A 21748-nucleotide genomic window follows, 5' to 3' on the forward strand; every position below is an offset into this window, starting at 1 on the left:
CGCAGAGGGTGGGCTCTTCCTGACGGGCACCAAGGGCTCTCCGAATGTAGCTTCATTCCCGAGGAAATGGACAGGGCCCTAGGGAACATACGTGCTGGTGGAATAGGGATTCAGCCACCAGGAAGAGCTTTGGTTGGTTGGCGAAGGTGAGGGAAGCCATGGATTAGCTGGAGCCAGGGATGCCCTGGCTTACTCTAAATACCAGGGAAGATATTAGCTTCCAAGTCGCAAGTGGCTTTTCTTTAAGCCATCTTAGTGATCATCCTGGCTTCCTACACAGCAGCAGCAGCTGCAAAAAAAAAAAAAATAGCATCAATGGGTGAACATCGCTGTGGTGAATTGCTCCTCCAGTGACTGTAACAGGTGATCCTCAGTTTACAACCACAATTAGACTAGCATTTCTGTTGCTAAGTGAGTTGCAACAATATCACTTTTTGCAACACAAATAGTTGCAAGCCTATTTTGCCATGGTTGTTAAGCACATCGCTGCAGTTTTTAAGTGAATCCCATGGTGGCTAAGCGGATCTGGCTTCCCCCATTAACTTGCTTGTCAGAAGCCTGCTGGAGAGGTTGCAAGTGGTGACCCCATGTAACCCCGGGGACTTTGCAGCTGCCATCCATTGATGTCGGTGGGGAAGCTGCAAAGGTTGCAAATGTAAGGAGCAACAACCCTAGTAACGTTTTCCGTGTGGCTGTAACTGGAAATGGTTGCTAAAAGAATGGACGTAAGTTGGAGGATGACCTGTACCCTAGCCTCACCCTGCCTCCTTGCAGACAGCCCCTCCGCCCCCGTCAACGTCACCGTGAAGCTCCTGAAGGCCAACTCAGCGGTGGTGACCTGGGACGTCTTGGAAGAAGAAGTGGTCATTGGATTTGCTATTTCGCAGCAGGTAAGCCTCCTGGTTTCCTCTTCCTTCTGGGGTCCTCGGGGTGAATTCAGAGCTCCCCTCAACTGTCTTCAGCAGCCCCCACAAGAGAATGGCGGTAAAGGAGGCTATCTCAAGGAATCCCAGATTTCTGAGGGCAGAAGTACCGTTTGTTATGGTTCGTGCTAGTTCTGAGGGCCGTGTTGATTTTTAGGTTTTTATCAGTATCAAAGGAAGTTATTTTTTTTTCTTTTTGTCTACACTCCTGAATTTTGCTTTTTCCTTACCCTTCTATCTTTCTCTTTTATTCTCATTTCTTTGCTTTTTTTTGTATTTTATACTTTGGAAATTGAATAAAGCTTTTCAGAAAGAAAAAGGAAAGGCAGATTTCTAATTTTTTACCTGACGTCTTGAACTAGAACTAGGTTGAGGCTGTTCTTTCTTGGGCCTGAAGAGCAACACATGGACATTTGGGAGATTCTTGGTGCTCTCTGAGATTGGTCATTTTCTGGCAGATGTATATACGAACATATACAGATTAACAGAGTTGGAAGGGACCTTGTAGGTCATCTAGTCCAACCCCCCACCCAAGCAGACTCTGCACCATTTTTGACAGTCCAATCTCTTTTTGAAAGTCTCAAGTGATGAAGCTCCTACAATTTCCGAAGGCAACTTCGGTTCTATTGGTTCTGTTCCATTGGCTCTCACTGTCAGAAAGTTTCTCCTTATTTCTAGGTTGAATGTCTCCTTGTCCAGTTTCCATCCATCCATTATTCCTTATCTGGCCTACAGGCACTTTAGAAAATAGATTGACATGGCAATGGCATGGCAGCTCCTCAAATATTGGAGCACTGCTATCCTGTCTCCCCTGGTCCTTCCCTAGACTAGCCAGGCCCAATTCCTGCAACCATTCATCGTATGTTTTAGTCTCCAGTCCCCTCATCATCCTGGTTGCTCTTCTCTGCACTTTTTCTAGAGTCTCAACATCTTTTTTATAGCGTGGTAACCAAAACTGGATGCAGTACTCTAGGTGTGGTCTTACTAAGGCTTTATAGAGTGGTATTAGTACCTCCCTTGATCTTGATTGTATCCCTCTGTTAATGTAGTTTAGGATTGCATTGGCTTTTTTGGCTGCTGTTGCACACTGTTGGGTCATATTTAATTGGTTGTCCACTAAGACTCCAAGATCCCTCTCCCAGTTACTGCTATTAAGCCTGGTTTCACCCAGTGTATATGTGTGCTTTTGGTTTTTCTTGCCTAAGTGTAGGACTTTACTTTTCTCTCCATTGATTTTCATTTTGTTAGATAGGGCCCTGTGTTCAAGTCTGTCAAGATCCTTCTGGATCTTGAGCCTATCTTTTAGGCTGTTAGCTATTCCTGCCATCTTAGTATCATCTGCAAATTTGGTATGGTGAGTTCCCCTTCTATTCCCTCATCTAAGTCATTAATGAAGATATTGAAGAGTCCTGGGCCTAAGACAGAATCTTGTGGTACCCCATTGCTTACTTCCCTCCATGTAGACGTAGACCCATTAAGGACCAGTCGTTGAGTATGGTTTTTCAGCCAGTTACAAATCCATGTTTTATTACCCAACTACGTAATATCTATAGAATATTGATGATGTTACCTAGTTGGTAATGAAATGCCTGCAAGAAAATAACCAACCTCAGGAAGCACTAAGGGTTTGTTTCAGAGCCTTTCTCTCACCAAGTCGGGGTCTGGAGAAATATTTTTTTTTGGGGGGGTATGACTTCTAGGACAGTGCTTCTCAACCCTGACAACTTTAAAATGTGTGGACTTTAATTCCAGGAATTCCCATGGCTGGCTGGGAAATTTGGGGATTGAAGTCCACAAGATGCCCAGGTTGAGAATTCCTGCTCTCGGGAGAGGCCAGAGAGGAAACCCTCTGGCTCCTTCCATGGGACGGGGAGAAGCAGCCAGCCATCGGTTGGGAATCTGTCCTGTCCTGTCGTCCTCCTTCTCTCTGCAGAAGAAGGACGTGCGAATGCTGCGTTTCATCCAAGAGGTGAACACCACCACCCGCTCGTGCTCCCTCTGGGACCTGGAGGAGGACACCGAGTACATTGTGCACGTCCAGTCCATCAGCATCCAAGGCCAGAGCCCAGCCAGTGAGCCAGTCCACTTCAAGACCCCGCGAGAAGCAGAGAAATTGGCTTCTAAGAACAAAGGCAAGCGGGAGGGTGGCTGAGGCAGGGCGGGCTTTGGAGAGGGGCAAGCTTGGCAAAGTTGCGATCAACCAAGAGGAAGCCAGGATGAGCCTCAGCTGCCCAGTTAGGCCAGGCCTGTGAAACACTGTGGGAACCAGGGGCAACCTTGGCCCTTGAGGGCTGGCACAGCTGACCCCAAGACTGGCAAAACAAGGGTGGAAAATAATGTTTAATGTAATTCAGCTTAATTTTAGCAGCTAACGCAGCAGACTAGAAACTGGGTGACTGTAAATTCAACCCCACCCCACTCAGGCATAAAAACTGGCTGAGTGACTTTGGGCCACTCTTCTCTCAACAACCCTCCTCCTCACAGGGTTGTTGTTGAGGAGAACATAGGAGAAGGAAGGAGTAATATATATGTTTAATTTTATTTATATGTGAGGAAGAGATAAAAATACAACAGCAGTCATAGTTCAGTTTGCATTTCCATTTATCTATAGTTCAAACCCAATAACTGAACCCAGTTAAATCAAGTTAATCTATTACATGTCTCATAATTGCCTTTCACATTCGAAATTGGAATTTAAGCCTTATTTTAGGGGAGATTTGGGGGAAGTCTTAGATTCTACCCTCAACTTTCAGTGGAGAAGGTTGTAGGCAGACAAATGAATTGCTACCTCATTCAGGAAAAGGAAAGCACTTTTCTCAGAGACCTTTAAATTCTGCTGGCACAGGAAAGACAAACAGAAATCTCATTTCAGTTCAGCTGGAAGCCAGGAGCAGCTGTAATTAACGACCCAAAATGAGTCTTTCTGGCAAATGTTCAGCCATCAGCCCCGCCCCCTCAGCCTGCCAGGGGCTGCTGGGGTTGCCTTCCTTCATCAAGCACCTGTTGTAGATCAGAAAACAACTTGCTGCGTTTCCCCCAGGCGCTCAGCAACCCCACGATGGCCTGGCACAGGGCAAGGGCAGATGGCACACCTGCCACCCTGCTAAGAGGAGCTTGGTGGTTTGGAGGGCAGGGGAGGGGGGGAGACGGGACAGAGGCCCTGGGAGAGAAGAACATCCAGTCAGAAATGCACAAGGGGTCAAGCATTGGGGCAAGTATGGAATGGGAAAACTTGCTGCTGCTGCTGCTGCTAAAATCCCCCCCTCCCTCTCCATCTGTGGACTCATCTACCAAAAGAGGAGGAATAAGTCATGGGCAGTTCAGTGGCCTGTTCTCAGGACCTCCAGAGCAAACTGCAAAAGTCTCTTTTGGCTACCTTGCAGAAAACGTAAGGACTGTCAAGCCCAGAATTTCCAAAACCATTTTTGAAATCCTAGCTTAAGGTTGCTGAAAGGCCGCAAGCTAGGAATCAGGAGGTGGTGAGTTCTAGACCTGCCTGAGGCAGGAAGACCTTAGACCAGTCCCTCTTTCTTGGCCCTAGGAAGCTGGGGACACAAACTATGTCTGAAATCTGGCCAGGAGAACTGAAGGTGATAGTCCAGGCACTTATCAGGAGCCTGACTCGAAGGCCTAAATATATATATACATATTTAGAATAAAAAGCAAAGGTGGTCTCAAATATTTTGCAGCAGAACTATGCCATTCTCAATGGCTTTTATTCCTCATTTACCCAGATGCACACAAGAAGTTCACAGTCCTTCCTGATGCTTTGGGCCAGGAATTGCTCTGTTGCTGAATAGATAGGTGGTTTTCAAGCCCTCCACAATGTGCTCCTTGTATTGTAGTTGTGATGTTCAGAGTATCGTATGTAAAAAAGATCCTTTGGGTGAAACACATTGTTAGGGAGGAAAACTCCATGTTTGATTTGTAAAATGTTTAACGTGTAATAAAAGAGTAGAAGACAGGACAAGCTTCACCTGTCATTCTACGCAGCTTCTCAGCAATACTTATACCATAAGGCCCTTCAAGGGGAACCTGCTCTCCCCACCTGGAGGCTTTTGTTGTGGAAAGTAGTCTGGATTCCCAGCCCAGAGAGGCTGCATTCCGCAGGAGCAATAGGCAGAGATGGGTTGGTTAGGAGAAAGAGAGCCAAGATGGCGCCTCCCTAAGGATCCTCAGGGTATAACTGATATGCTTTAGTTTGGCAAAATTTATGCTGGGCCGCCAGAACCGAGAAAGACATATAGGATTATTTCCAAGCAGTTTCTTTTATTATTTCTCACCTATAGACAGAAATATCACCAAACTAAAGCAACTGCTTGCATCATTAAATGGATATACTCTGATATTTTCTAGGGAAGGTCTGGCTTGACCCTCTTTTTCCCAACCAAATCAACATCTAAACTGTCTCTGGAATGCAGCTCTTTCCTCCTGGCCATCCAGATTACATCTCACCACAGCTGTATAAATGTGTAGCCCTCATAATTCCCTGCCAAGTAAATGATTATGGACATTGTAGTCTTCTGCATGATCTGCATGATGAATATGACTACAGAATTCTTGGATTTGATGTCCACACATCTTAAAATTGCCAAGGTTGGGAACCCCTGCGATACCAGGAGGACGTCAAGCTCAGAGGTGGAGCAAACATCTCTGAAGGCTCTTCCTCTCTCCCTGGCTAGGCTGCATCCACAAACCTCCTGGGAGGTTTTGAGCCTACATTTATTTCTCAACAGGCCTTGGCTTAGCCCTTGTTTAGAGGAGATGAGAGGCATGGTGGCTTAGTGACTTGAAGACGCTGGATTTGTTGACCAGAGAAGGTTGGCTCTCCAGCAGTTCAAGTCCTATGAGGCAGGGTCAGCTCCAGTCACTCACCTCAGCTCCTGCTCACCTAGCATGCAAAGGTAAGTAGATGGATAGGTACCATTCCGGTGAGAGTAAGAAACTGGCCTGGATGCAAGATGAAAACTGGTGGAGAAAAAAGCCCTGGAAGACCCTGATGCTCCCACAGAACCCCTTAGTTGCTCTGTGTGCGGAACGAATTCACTCTCTAGGTGCACTCTGGAGAGTGTGCAAGTGTGAATTGAACAAATTAATAATCTTAGGCAGCCAAACCACTACTCTGTAATAATGTTGTAGACTCCTGGCTTTCATGTATCCACACCATACGCTAAATCAATCAATCGGGACAACATCCCGATGGGTAGATGACTTTTCCTCTGCTTCCTTCCTCTCTGTGCAGATGAAGTAACAATGAAGGAAATGGGAGACAAAAATCAACACCTGCGAGCCGGCGAAATCCTGATTATCGTGGTCGTCTTGTTCATGTGGGCAGGTTGGTGGGAGTCCCTGCGAGGGTGTGAAAGGCGAGGCAGGGGGACTCCAGGTCTCAGTCGGGGACTGCTGGGCAGGCTCTGGTCCTGAAGATACGTAGTGATGTGCAGATGTGATGGCCATCAAAATGGGTTAGGAAAAGTTCTACATGCTTTTCGGTTCCGAAGGAAGCAGAATAGAATATGCCAGGGAGGTAGTGAATTGTGCAAAATATTATTTTTCACAAACAGGAAGCACTTATGAATATCAACCAAAAAGTTTGCTGCAGAAAATGGGCAGAGGGAGGGATTCAAAAATCGTGGCACTGACTGCTGGATTCAGCTTGCTAGTCCGAAGCAGAGCATCTTCTAGAGATCTTGCTTGACTCACAACGCCTGCCTGAGGGGATGGTTGTGGCTAGAGGGGCCTCTCAACAGTGCAATGTGGTGTGCCAGTTGCCTCCCTTCTGGACGGCGAGGCTACTCACAGTCGCTCCTCCTCTGGTCACACCCATAGAATGGACAACGGTGGCATGCAGTGCTGAGGCTGCCCTTGAAGAGCGCCCAGAAGCATCAGCTGGTGCAGAATGAGGCCGTTATGTGTGGGCCCTTGGAGGGAGCATGTGACACCTGTGTTCTGTGAGCTACATTGGCTGCCTGGTTGCTTCTGGGTCGCATTCAAGGTGCTGGTTTTCATTTTTAAAGCTCTACTTGGCCTGGGTCCAGATTGGGGGACCTTCTCAACTTCCCTGGTGACAGCGACCTGGTCAAGTCAGTGGGGTGTGCCGTGGGTCCCACCCGCAAAGCAGCTCCGTCTGGTAGGATCTAGGTGGCGAGTTTTTCTGCTGTGGCTCCTTCTCCCTTCGTTGCCCCCCACCCAAGATCCCGTCTCAGTGGCCCTTAAAGCATTTTTTTCATCGGCCCCCTGGGTCCCATGGGGAGGCTAGCAGGGACTTATTTTCCTTCAACCTCAGGCTTTTATTATGTTTATTTATGACTGGCTGTTTTGGATTGCTGTGTAGTTTTTAACGGTTGCTATATTTGTACACTACCAGAATCATATCTTTGTAATTTTATTAAAGAAGTTTTTTACAAGATTAAAAGATAAACAGAAAACAATATAGAAAAATATAAATGGATAAGTGTTGAAAACAAAGAAAGAAAAAGGGAAAAGAAAATAAGCTACTTCCAATATTTTTCACAGCAGTTATAGACATACTTGAAACAGTTTCATCCAAATTATATAACACTGTAACTTCTCCCCATATTCAACCTTATTAATTGGTAAATCCAGGTGATTTTTTATCATTTTCAGCAAAATGTTTATAAAGTGTTTCCAGTCTTTGATAAAAGTAGTTGTTGTAGACTCCCAGAGTCACATCCTTGCAAGATGGGCAGATATATAAATACACTAAATAAAATATTTAGCTTTCTGTTGACATCACTTTCTACCTCTGTTAAAATAATAAAAAATGTGGAAGACTAGAGGGGATGGAGGCATAAATAACTGGGATCCTAAGAATCGCTAGGACCATGCATTCTGGGTAGAAATGGTTGGACCCTCTGACTGCGTTAATGCTCCTGTACCTCCTTAATTCCAGTGTGTGAGGCTGCCAGTTTCAATGGAGAAAAAAATGCCCTCTAGTAACCAATGCAAGTAAAAACACTACATAGGAAATGCAACTTTTAAAAATTAGAGAAATTTTGCTCCCGCCTAAGCTCAGGGCGAGTCATGTAAAACTTTGCACACAGCAAAGTAATACAAAATACATGTAATACAGCAGGCAGACTTCTCTGCTCAGATTCCTTAAGGCAGGAGTCCCCAACCTCTGGGCTTTGCCCCACTTCTGGGCTGTGTCCCATTCAGAACCAGCCTGTGGAAACAATGGGCAAGCACATGCATGCTCACCTCTCACTCATGCAGAACCATCCCCTTCCACCACCATCCACAAAGCCTTAAGGGAAAGTGGACTGGATTGACCATTCTGATAATGCTTCAAGCGCCAGCTTCTCATGAACTTGACTCCCCAGAAGCCAAGAAGGGCTGGACTCTGAGTTGGAGACCACTAGAAAAATCCCAAGCTAGTCAGAGGAGGAGGTTGAAACAATCACCTGAAAGAAAGAAAGCGTTCACCATTTTTATACTCCTGCCAAAGGTCCATGAGGGCACCAGGAGTCAAACACAAGCACTTTGCTTGGTTGACTTTATCTCGGCTTAGAAACTAGCCATGGCTACACCTAATTAATATTTGAATGTGAGCTTTCTAGAATAATCTGGAGCTACAAACTGACATTGTGACTCCTAAAACTTTCCAAGAAATTGCACCCAGTCAATTGTTTATTCATCACTCACTTTATGCAGCCTGAGCTTCAACCTGCTCTTCCCCGTTCATACCTTTATAGTGTCCAGACACCAGATGAGCTTAATCAAGGGTGCCACTTACAACCTTTCCTGGCCATTAACAGGAAAATAAAGAACCCATTCATGCAGACAACATGTGTGAAGGTAAAATTGCTCTGGGATGTTGAACGATCGCCAAAGAGAAAAAAGGAGTCACTAAATCACAGGGGGGAAATCTGCTTTCTTGCCAGCTGTGGAATTCTGGAAGTTGAGAAACTGTGATATAGATGGATGAAAATCCAGGCTCCATCATTGCAAAACTCACTGTCAAGACCAGGCACACATTTCCTGGCTACAGTACCTAAACCAAGCCTACTGGAATTTGCTTGGGCCAAGTTGGGAAGCCTTGCTAGAATTCTCTTGGCACAAGAGCTTCTGGGCTTCTTGTCACATTCCCTGTGAATCCAGATATAAATATTGTATTCATCTCCACCATTATCAAGGTCAGTTGCTTTGCAGGTGCCCAGAGATTCTCCTGTCTAGATAACATGCTGTCCTATGCCGTAGGTCATTTTTAACAAGATGGGGCCTTTCATTGGATGGTTGTGGTAGAATATAATACATTTACTTTAGGGGCTCCACAGATAACAGGGGTTTGAACTATAGTCCAAAGCACAATAGACAGGAAGTATTTGATGGAAGCTTCTCAAAGAGAGAAGCAACCTAAAATAAGGGAGAACTTTCCTAAGAGTGAGAACAATCAGTCAGTGGAACAGGGGGTTGGACTAGAAGATCACTTCTACCTCTGTTATTCTATGGTTCTATGCTAGATCAACTTCTAGAATTTGCACCCAGCTTTTGTGAATTGGGGAAATTTGTAGAAGAGACCTGGAGGTCCAAGATGAGCCACTTCCACGGACATTAGGCAATAATTGAGACAGCACCAATAATTGAGAAAGCACCTGGGGGGGCAGGGGACAAGCAAGTGCCTGCAATGCTTCAGGTGCAAATGGAAGACACAGATCTCCTTACTGCGGGAGGAGTAGAAAGTGCATGATTTTGGAAACCAATCATGGTTCATCTTCAACTGTGTTTTCCTATTTTTAGTTTATCTACAAATGTGCACAGTACTGAAATATTCACCCCGGGCATTAGCATTAGTTTTCTTCTAAAATAAACCAAACCTTTCTGTCCATTCAGCCCTTGAAGAAATTACTTGCCTATTTTCCAGCCTATCTCACTTTACCAATTCTATAATCAATTGCAATCCAATATTAACAATCAGCAAATGCAATCTATGCAATCTCTCAACTTTTGCAACTTTTAAGACATGCTGGCTGGGAAATTCTGGGAATTGAACCCCATACTTCTTAAAGTTGCCAAGGTCGAGAAATACCAATTATAGTATCCGTCAATACCTCTCTGTTTAATTGGCAGCCGGCATCCAACTTTCTTTAACTGAATCCCACAGGTTGTGCTCAACCAGGCATAGAAGCTGTGAATGCTGAACTGATCCATTATAAAAACAGGAGGGGGAACCATTTTTAAGGGAAAATTGTGTAGGAAGATCAGTGGGAGTTGGCTTTAGGTGTTCATGAATAAAGCAGTCTTAGATGAATTGTAAAGGAAGGAAGTCTAGATAGATCTGCCCCTAGTAACAAAAGGTTGATTTAGCTGCTTTTACAAGTCAATGGTATCATTTGAACCACAGTATAATTCATTAGTCATTTTCTGAATCCTAGATAAAATCTATATGTGCTAAGAATCAACACTTATGACACATAATCAGGTATGGAATTATAAATAATAAATTTGAATTCTCCAAGAGGTTACAGAGTTGCTATTCACAAGAATATTTATAGATGGTCAGCTTGATCATTTTGATCTGGCCACTTATTTTTTTTCCCACATTGCCAAGTTTGAGGAAGCGCTTGCCCAAAGCCAAAAGAAGTGAGCTTGGGAGATCAGACTTTGGCCTCTTTCCTTTTAACAGTTTTTTGGCTATTCGGAATGATCTCTTTGCCTCTGTCTCTCTGGCTTTTTATTCAAGTTCTGCCGGCTGAAAGAGATATGGACTTCAACTCCCATAATTCCCCAGCCAGCATGGATTCCGGGAATTGAAGTCCACACCTCTCCAGGTGGGCAAGATTCAGAAACAAGGCCGAGCCAAATTGCCAAACATTATTTAGTAGGGGGAAAAAGCTGTACCTTGCTTGCTTTCTGTAATTAGCCTCAGCCAACATCCCCAGCTCCCTTTGACAACTGCTTTTGTCTCTGCACTATATAATATTTGTGAATGCAAAAACACTCTGAGAGATTAGAAATTAATTGCTTAGGTGAAATAAACATGCAAAAAAATGTAATTGACATCCAGCTGGGGACAGGAAAGGATTACTCCTTTTTTTTTTTTTTTCTTCCTCCACCTGAAAAGCATTTTGCTTTATTTTTCTGCCAGGCACACAGACTCAATTTATATGAATGTGAGACTAAGCGACCCGGTGAGCTGACTTTACAGTTGAGAAAGTAGGATGCAACCTTCTGTGGTAGGAAAGAAAAGCTGGAATAGCCAACCATATTTAGACCTTAAAATACCACTTATTGATGTAAATATTGATTGTACTTTGAGACTTAGCAGAAGTGGTGCATCCATGATTTATTCGGCCACCTGACAGACACAGATCCATCAAAATCACTAGAGTGGTAATTTACTGGCCAAGCTTGTAAACAAGCTATTTTCTGTTCAGACATGTGTTCTGACTAAACTAGCTATCCAAAGTATCTTTCTACAAAGGCACTACTCCCTTTCAGATTGATAAGGACTTATAGTGACTACACATAGATTGCACTACAGGTAGTCGATCCATCAATCAATTGCAATAGACATGGAAGGGACCCTGGAGGTCTTCTAGTCCAGCCCCCTGCTCAAGCAGGAGACCCTATACCATTTCAGATAAGTGGCTGTCTAGTCTCTTCTTAAAAACTTCCAGGGACGAAGCACCCACAACTTCTGGTAGCAAGTTGTTCCCCTGGTTAATTATTCTAACAGTTAGGAAGTTTCTCCTCAATTCCAGGTTGCTTCTCTCCTTGATGAGTTTCCATCCATGGTTTCTTGTCCTGCCCTCTGGTGCCTTGGAGAATAGCTTGACCCACCTCTTCATTGTGGCAGTTCCTCAAATACTGAAAGACTGCTATCATGTCATCCCTGGTCCTTTTCTCTAGACTGGCCCTACCCAAATCTTGCAGCCATTCTTCATACGTTTTACTTCCCAGTATTAATTAATTGCTCTTCTTTGCATTTTTTTTCAAAGTCTCAACATCTTTTTTGTAATGTGATGACCAAAACTGAATGCAGTATTCCAAGTGTGGCCTCACTAAGGATTTATAAAGTGCTACTAATACTTCATGTGATTTTGATTCTATGTCTTTGTTTATATAACTTAGGATTGTATTGGCTTTTTGACTGCCAGCTTAGTATCATCTGCAGATTTGATGAGTTCCCCTTCTATCCCTTCATCTAAGTCATATATGAAGATATTGAAGAATGGGCCTAAGATGGAAACTTGTGGTGCCGAACTGCTGACTTCCCTCTATGTAGATATATCATTGAGTGCAGTTTGTCGGCCAGTATGAATCCATCTGTGGTGATGGATGACCACCAGATGGATTCATTACAAATCCAGCCAAATCAAAATCAAATTTGTAGTTGACTTACAATAGTAATGGAGCCCAGAATTATTGGTTGTGAGTCAGGATAGCTGTTAAGCAGGTCAGCACATGACCATGCCCAATTTTATGACTGTAATTTCTTTTTCTGGTGATTGTTAAGCCAATATGGCAGTTGTAAAACAAATACCACAGTTGTTAAGGTTCTACACTTAGGCAAGATAAACCAAATGCACAGGTATAGAGTAGGCTGAATAGTAGTAACTGCGAGGGGGAACTTGGACTCCTAGTGGACAACCACTTAAATATGAGCCAACTGTGTGTTGCAGCCACCAAAAAAAGCCAATGCAATCCTAGGATGCATCAACAGAGGAATAGAATCAGGATCATCTGAAATGCTAGTACCACTTTATGATACATTGCTAAGTCCACCCTTGGAATAGTGCATCCATTTTTGGTCACCACAATTGCAGAGAAGAGCAACAAAGATGATTAAGGGGATCTAGGACAACTCACTACAGCCAATTCACCAAAGCCAAGTCACCATAGGACAATCCACGTGGGATAACTCCATGCGATAAATGGTATCCCCCCTGTTTCTTCTACATTATTTCCATTTTGTCAGTGGAAATACTGTCAAAGAAACAGTGGTAGATAATATTTATTTTGTTGAGCTGTCCCACCTGGAATTGTCTCCTGGCAAATTGGATGTGGGAAGTCCCACAGGAAGTTGGATGCAGCAAGATGACCCCAAGGAGTTGGCTGTGGCGAGTAGTCCCACTCCAGATTAAGGGACTGGAAGCTAAAACAAAATACGAACAGTAGCAGGAACTGGGTCTATCTAGTTTAAGAAGGAGAAGGGGGGAGGGAAACAGGATGTCAGTTTTCCAATATTTCAAGGGCTGCCACAAAGAAGAGGGAGGAGGGTCCATCTATTTTGCAAAGCACCAAAAGGCAAGATAAGAAGCAGTGGATGGAAACTAATCAAGGAGAGAACTAATCTAGAACTAAGAAGGGATTTCCCGACAATGAGAACAATTAATCGGTGGGAGGGCTTGCCTTCAGAGGCTGTGGGTGTGCCATCAATAGAGGTTTAAAGAAAGGATGGGACAGCCATTTCTCCAGAACAGGACAGGGAGTTGGAGTAGCAGCCTCCAAGGTCCCTTCCAACTCTTTTATCCCGTTGTTAAGCAAGGGCCACAATAGTTAAGCACATTCATTGTCAGCAGTGGGCATTTTTTGCTAAACTGGCAAAAACATAACCCATGGAAAATGTGGGCCAGTATGATCGTGTGACTACAGGGTTGGATCCAGGTCATAGGTAGCCCTGGGGAAGTTGGTCAAAACTTCAGTTGTTAAGTTACTGCCTGCCCCATGTCAACAATTTATAGTTATAGTCTTCCTATGGAGTCAGTTTCTTGATTTGGTCTCTCTCTCTCCCTCTCTCATAAGGTGATCAAGTAGATCAAGAAAGTAAAAAAGTTAAAAAACCAAAATCACAGAAATGTACACCTCCCTATTTTTATAAGTTTATAAACCATGTCTGCAGAGGTGTGGTCCCGTGTCATGCCCATCATGCCCCCACCCCACAGCCCTCCAAGGTCAAACCCAATTCTGATGTGGCCCTCAATGAAACTGAGTTGGACAGCCCTGCTGTAGACTAAAACATTTGCTTAAATGAGACTTACAAACAAACCACAATTGTTGGGTCCACAGAACATCCTACCACAGTGAAGTGCTGCTTAGAAGTGTGATGTTCAGACTGACGACTAATTGGATTCACCTTAAAAACACCGTATTTTGCATAGTCTCTGACTATGGCTGCTTATTTTTAGATCATCTCCACTCAATTGCTCTAGTTCTGTGATGGGGTTAGCAGCTTTTTTGGCCAGGATTATGCAAGCCGTCCCACCTCTCTTGGGAACAGAGCTGCCAGAAAATGTCACAGACCTTCTTTTGAAGGAAAAGGAGGCCTCAGCATCTCCTGGGTCCACAGCCAGGATTAGGAAGGGTGAGGTTAACACAATGGATCGAGGCTTTCTATATATTTCTGCTGCTGCTGCTGCTGCTGCCGCCGCCTAAGGATCATACAGATTTCTGAAACCCAGATACAGCAGCTCTAAGGAGGAAGGGAACTGCAGGACCCCAAGTCAAAGGGGCTGAAGGATAGCCCAGAGTAGAAGGAGGGACTCTTATTGGATTTGCAACAGTAAGTAACCCAGTAACACTGGCATCCACACTCTGCCTGATTTTAATATTTTTAGCACTTTACAAAACAAAAACAAACTTCTCCCCCTAGAACATCTTCTGACCCCCCAAGACCATTTATAGGAGAGAAATATGGCCAGCTATAGTTTAATATGTGTCTTGGAGTCATACTCACCTGTACAGAAAAAGGAAAAAGGAAAAGTAAACCAAGGTGACATCTTACGTCTAGAGAAAGTGGCAAGCAGCAACTCACTGTTCTCCTTCTGGCCGTGCACAAACAGCCAGATGTTTTGTGGGGGGTTTTGTGACATTTTCCTAGATTCCAAAGGGACCGATGGGCCCAAAACAAATTGTGGATCTCCAGCTTAAGTAGCAAGAAGTGCTGGGAGTGAAGCCCTTTGGCTATATGTGTAATCCCAACCATTTTGGAGGTGAAACATGAGAAAAGGTTTTCATGGTATTTAAATTAAATCATACAGCATGCTTGGCTAAAACAGGCTTTGCAATTTATGATCCAGTGTGTCGTGGAATTTGCCGGTGTCATAGCACACGTTGTGAACAAAAGCCGCCTCTTAAGCCCTAATATGGTTTATTTGTACCGGCAACAGATAGAACAGACCAGTTGTGTTGCTGCTAACCTGCATTTAGCATGTGGTGAGAATTCCGCCATAAGAACATGGAATCAAAGCTGCTAGCCGCATATGGTAGCTTAGTCTCAGCTAAGGGATATAATCTTTCGCAGCTGCTAAGAGAATGAAGGGAAAATCAATGGGCCTTGCTGATTTTGTGGGGGTGATGATGTCAGAAATGCCTATTCTTCTCTCAAGTTTTATGAAACATTTCTGTGCCGTTTCTTGAGAGGCTCTGTGGGGAAAGCAAAGAAAATCAATCTGGGGAGGGTTTTGTTCCACTGGAAAACTGACTAGAAGATATTATACAATAGAGGATATCTAGCTAAGACTGAGTTGTGAAAATGACAACAGAAAGAATTAAACACCAGGGGTCGAAGAAAAAGGCCCTCACCCCACTCCAATCCTGCCTTTCTGCAAAGCAGTGAGGAGCGAAAAAGAATTTGGTCTCTTTTGTGAAGTGGAACGTTGCCTCCAACCGATTCGATTCCCAAACAGAAGCCTGACAAGGCAGGGCACCATTGTGGCCATTAAAAGGATTCCCTGCAGCTATGAGGCTGTGCCTTGTGTCCAAGTTTTAAATGTGGCACATGTAGAGATGCGTCCTAGAAGAAACGGGGTCTCCCAGGGCCCAGGTCCAAAAAGGAGTCCATCCGCCTCCCACGTGGGAAAGGCATTGTCCACGTGTGGCAGAGGACCGGCGTGGGTCGGCTGGAGGCTGGCTGTGGAATTGGGCAGGGCAACTGCAACCACCTTGCTCAGACTATGGGAAGAGATTTACCCTATTCAGCAGAGATCATTATAGTCCAGTTGGTCCTGATGCATAGGCTCCAAACCAATGTTTGTAATGTTTCTCCAGCTTGGCTGCTTGAAGATGTGTGAACTCGATTCCAGAATTCTCCAGCCAGCATGATTGACTGAGGAATTCTGGGAGTTGAAGTCCACAGATTTCCAAATGACCAAGGTTGAGAAACACTGCTCTAGATATAGATCCTTCCTCAGGTGCTATGAGGAGCTGGTCAAGAGGGCTAAAATCAGTGAAATGAACTGCTCAGCCCCCCCCCACCAAAGTAAAGAAGGCTGGCCTAAGCCTCAGAGGACCTGTGAGTAGACAAGAGATATGTCAGTGCTAAACATGCAGGGGGCTTGAGAAGATTAGTTTGAATGCTGTATTGTGTGGAAAAAGAAACCTGCATTTATGGAATGGACCTATCTGGACGCATCTGAGCGAGCTGGGAACCTAACTGGCCTAATTAATTCTGACTCATAATGCAAGAAGAACAGCACAGATCAGAACAACCTAACCAGGACAGAAATCATGAAGCTATTCCAGTACATATCTTATTCAACCTATCTTATTCACGTTCAAAAGGGAAATGTATGAGCAAATAAAGGGGGCGCCCATGGGATCCCCAATATCAGGAGTCACTGTAGAAACTGTCCTGCACGAACTAGCACACTCTGCACTTCAAAATGACACGCCTAAATTTTGGTGTCACTTTGTGGATGACACAAAATGTGTCACACAATCATGCTCTCCAGTTAGATATTTGCGCAGCAGAAACTTCCGTCACCTAGTTACTATCTTTGAAAAACTATTTATGGAATGCACTTTTGATTTCCAAGCTGCCGCACTGCTCTTTCAAACCCCTTTCCCCCCTCCCTTTCTGTTGGCAACTCTAAAAAGACCATAGAAATATTTTATGAGTTGACAGAGGGGCTGCCACAGAGTGGAGGGGGTCAACCTATTCTCCAAACAAAGCACCAGAAGGCAAGCCAGAAGCAACAGATGGGAACTAAACAGGAGAGAAGCAACCTAGAACTTCCTAACAGTTAGAACAATTAAGCCGTAGAACCGTTTGCCTCCAGAAGTTGTGGGGGCTCCATCACTGGAGGCTTTGAAGAAGAGATTGAACAACCCTTTGTCTGAAATGCTATAGGGCAGGGCTGTCAAACTCGCAGCCCACGGGTCGGATGTGCCACGTGCAGACCACGCCACCACCCGGTTTAGTGAAGGGGGGGGAAGCCCCAATATGTCAGGTGATGCTGCCGTGATGCCACGAGTTTGACACCCCTGGTATAGGGTCTCCTGGCTGGGTTAAGGGGCTGGACTAGAAGGCCTCCAAGGTCCCTTCCAACGTGTATCCATCCCATCAAGCCCAAAGAAAGTCTGGAATGGTATAGGGTCTCCTGCCATTGGCAGGGGGTTGGACTAGAAGGCCTCTAAGGTCCCTTCCCACCCTATTATTCTATGTTCTATGTATTCTCCAAAGGGAAAATGTCCCATACGGTGGACCCTACGGCAGAAAAGGCTGGCCTCCTGGGCCTCCCCAACTAGCACTCCCATCCTGCCACAGTCCCTCTGCTCCAGAACAGGGTTTGGCAACTTATAAGTGTGTGAACTTGGACTCCCCGGCTCCCCTAAGCAAGGTTGAGGAAGGCTGCTCCAGGTGCTCGCTTTATCCTCGGTGATTTCTCTCTTTTACTCCCAGAGCAACTGCTCACAAAGCAGTGGGGGATGAGAATGAGAGAAGGGCCCCTAATCACCACCCAAGGAGGCTTCACGACTGAAGGTGGGATGGCACCTGCCTCTTTCGTTGGAACAATGTCAGTTCAGTCAGTTCTCTAGATTTTGACACTGCACGAGAGGAGACGCCTCCTGCTTAACTGTATGAGTGGACCTGCCCCCTTCCCAGTTGCCTTTGTGGCCCTGCAGAACTTTGGGCAGGGAGAGAGCCCAAAGCAGCCACCCTGCAGAGAAGTCGCCTGGGGCAGTTCCCCCCATCCCTGCACCAGGAGGAGGCTGGAGGCGCCTGTGGGGCCTTCCGGAAATGCTGATCTGTGACCTCTTTCCTTCCCTCAGGGGTGATTGCCCTGTTCTGCAGGCAGTACGACATCATCAAAGACAATGAACCAAACAACAACAAGGAGAAAGCCAAGAACACCTCAGAAAACAGCACTCCAGAACACCAGAGTGGGGGCCTCCTGCGTAGTAAGGTGAGGAGGAGGGTGGGGAGGGGAAGGGCACCCAGAAGGCAACTGGCACGGGGCCAACAGAGCCTCGGGGAAACTCCGTTCCTATCCTCCCGCCCTCCATCGTCCTTCCTAGGAAGTGGGGCGGAGCCATGAATGGTGGGCTACAGCCAAGAAGGCAGCATATAGAGGGCCAGAGGAGCCCCCAGGCTCTCCCCACTGGCCCCCTCAGCAGAACCCAGCATTTGCTGTGGCCGTAGGAAGAACTTCCGGCATATGGGAGAGGCCTCCTTCTTTCCTGAATTCTTCTCGGGGGGGCCTGTTTTGCATGCCAGGAAGGTTGCGTCAATCACAAAGGGTTGCGTCAATCACAAAGGGTTGCGTTAATCACAAAGGGTTGCGTCAATCACAAAGGGTTGCGTCAATCACAATTCCTCGGGGCTGAGATAAAGATGAGATTGCCAGCCTATTGGAGACACGTGTCATTCACTAATCCTGGAGGGCTCCCGTTCTGCTGTATCATAACCCCCCATGAAACTCTTTTTATAGTGTACAGTTCACATTTTAATAAATGCAAGATGTCCAAGTGCAGGTTAACTGCTCTACCCATTGCAGCAGTCCAAGAAAACAGAACAACAAAGCGTATCGCCTTAAGAACCATCCTAACCGTCCTAGAAGTCCTCTCTTCGCTCCTTGTTTAACTATCCCAGGGAAAATCTGTTCCCATAACTCCATCTCCAAAGTGGGACTTACTTCACCCTCCCTTCTGCCCTGTGTGCCAGCTTTCTCTGTCCCACTCCAGCCACGAAAGGTTGCCCAGGGGATGAAGAAGGCATGGTGCGCCCATTACTGCTGGGCTGGGATTCTTGGGACACTCCCTCCCCAGGCCCTGGCAGGGCACCCACAGTTGCAGGGCGGCAGATTCCATGATGCCAAGAGAGGGGAAGTGGGGGGGGGGGGCTCTGGTAGGGATGGCTCAGCAGGCCTGGCTGGGCACTGGTGGAGCACCCATTAAAAAGTCTTAAGGAAGGAGTGTGGGACCAGGAGCTACATTTTTACTATTAAATTCATCTACGGGGTGACAATACCTAAGAGCATGTTACTGAAGTTGTGCAATCACCAAGGTAGGTATTATCTACCAGCTGCGGCTTAGCAGCATTTTGAAGACTGCAGAAATACTTGACTTAAAACCATTCATTTAGCAACTGAGATTACAACAGAAAAGTGACTTACAACCAGTCCTCCTACTTACCTTACTAATCGCAGTTGCTAATCAAGGGCATCTTGTTGTGCAGATCTCCTGCATCTTTCTGTGAGGCAACATTCCCAATAAAAGCAATCAGGTAGACTAAAAGCTCTTCAGTTTGGCAGATAAAAAAAGAATAAATAAAATGCCATTGCTTTAAGGTGTATTCAGGTACCTGGATTCAGGTACCCTTACTAAGTCCCTCAATCTATTTTGGAAGAAGAAGAAACCCTGAGCAATGAGAGTTGGACTTCTTTCTAGCCATGCACTCAGCTGACTTAACACTTTTTAAAAAATTTTTATTGGTTTTTAAAAACAAATATAAACAAACAAAACATAAAAACATCAAGCTATCTTCCATATATGTACATACAGTGCGCCGGTTGGTTTACAAATTGTTTTGTGCTTCCATTTCGTAGTCTTCAATTACAATTACATTTCATATAATCTCATATTTTCAATCAAAAATTAAACACCTTAGTATCATTATTAATCAATCATTTGACTATATTTTTATTCATTCATGTTTTACAAGATAATCATAATTTACTTAGTTTATTTTATAACAGTTCATATTATCATCCCAAATCTATCCTAAAATAATTTTGTAAATATAATAAGAAAGAAGTACATCTTTATATATTTATTATTTTCTAAAAGTCTACATATTTCATTACTGTATTTTATTGTCTAACCATTGATAGAAAAGACCCCAAATTTCATAAAATTGTTTATCCTCTTGTTCTCTAATTTCAAATGTCAATCTACTCATTTCAGCACATTCCAATATTTTCTTAATGATTTCCTCCTGTGATGGTATTTTCTCATTTTTCCAGTTTTTAGCAAATACAATCCTAGCCACTGTTAATACATTTACAATCAGGTATTTCAAGTCTTTACTATATATTTCAGGTAAAATTCCCAATAAAAATATCTCTGGTTTCAAGTCTATATGTTTTTTTGTCATTTTTTCCAACCACATGTGGATTTTAGACCAGTATTTTTTAGCATCCGCACAAGTCCACCACATATGGTAATATGAGACAGGTGTCTGATGACATTTCCAACATTTTTTGGATTTATTCTTGAACATTCTTGCTATTCTTGTTGGGGGAAAATGCCACCTGTAAAACATCTTATACAAATTTTCTTTATATGCTGTTGACATTGTCATTTTATAATTTTGAGACCACAATTTTTGCCATTTCTCTAAATTGATCCCATATCCAAAATTCTTCCCCCAAGCAATCATAGTTTCTTTAACTTGTTCTTCTTCTAATTTAATTTCTAATAAATATCCATACAATTTTTTAATCACCTTTTCATCAGTACCTGTCAAAATCTTATCTAAATCAGTCAATTTATCATAGAAACCTTCCATTTTAGAATCTTTATCATACCTTGAATGTATTTGCTCATATGAAAACCAATTCATCTTTATATCTTGTTCCTCTAGCTTTTGTATAGATTTGAGTTCACCCTTTTCCTTCAATATTTCACCATATCTAGCTGTTTGTTCCTTTTTGTATATTATAGGATAAGAAAATGCTTCAATAGTTGATAACCAGACTGGAATTTTCAAATAACATTGTCTTTTAATCTTCTCCCAGTTTAACCACAGAGACTCCTGTATATAATGTCTTCTAAAATACCCCTGTGTTTTAGTTCCTTTATACCATAAAAAAGCATGCCACCCCAACAACGGGTCATGTCCTTCTAATGTCAACAATCTAGTATTTCTTAGTGTTATCCATTCCTTAATCCACATCAGATTTGTAGCTTGATAGTACAACTCCCAATTAGGCAAACCAAATCCTCTTCTAATTCTAGCACCTTGCAAAAGTTTTAACTTTATTCTTGCTTTCTTACCTTGCAATATATATTTCAACACAATTTTATTTAAATCTTCAAAGTAATCTTTTCCAAGCCTAATTGGAATTGTTTGAAACAAATATAAAATTCTGGGTAATATATTCATCTTGATTGTTGAAATTCTCCCTATTAGTGACAGTTGTAAATTTTCCCATTTCGCCAGATCTAGCGCTATCTGCTGTTTAAGTTTGCTATAATTATTCTCTTTTAGTGTACTACATCTTGCTGTCAAATATATCCCCAAGTACTTGATCTTATTTGTGACCTGAATTTTCAATAGGTCTGCCAGTTCTTCCTTTTGTCTTAATAGCATATTCTTTGTCAAGATCTTTGTCTTATCTTTATTTATTTTCAAACCAGCCACCTTTCCATATGTCTCTATCTTTTCTATCAATTTTGGTGCTGTTTCTAGAGGGTCTTCTAAGATGAAAACCAGATCATCCGCAAATGCTTGCAGCTTAAATTCTTCCTTTTTGATTTTCATTCCTTTTATATTCTTTTCATCTCTAATATTTCTGTTTAGCACTTCCAAAGTTAACACAAACAACAAAGGTGATAGTGGGCACCCTTGTCTTGTTCCT

At 43.8% G+C, this 21748-nt stretch overlaps 1 protein-coding gene across 1 annotated transcript in view; it reads left to right on the plus strand.

Moving 5' to 3' along the window:
* The window catches only part of FNDC5 (fibronectin type III domain containing 5), a 46762-nt gene that overhangs the window by 17007 nt on the left and 8007 nt on the right, over window positions 1-21748 (plus strand). Inside the window, exons 2-5 of the mRNA XM_026702824.2 lie at window positions 775-890; window positions 2857-3055; window positions 6166-6258; window positions 17940-18073. Coding sequence (XP_026558609.2) covers window positions 775-890; window positions 2857-3055; window positions 6166-6258; window positions 17940-18073 — 542 coding nt within the window. The remainder of the gene's footprint in view (window positions 1-774; window positions 891-2856; window positions 3056-6165; window positions 6259-17939; window positions 18074-21748) is intronic.

Source organism: Pseudonaja textilis, chromosome 10, assembly GCF_049901715.1.
Source record: "Pseudonaja textilis isolate UNSWEBS1 chromosome 10, rPseTex1.2, whole genome shotgun sequence".
Taxonomy (NCBI): Eukaryota; Metazoa; Chordata; class Lepidosauria; order Squamata; family Elapidae; genus Pseudonaja; species Pseudonaja textilis.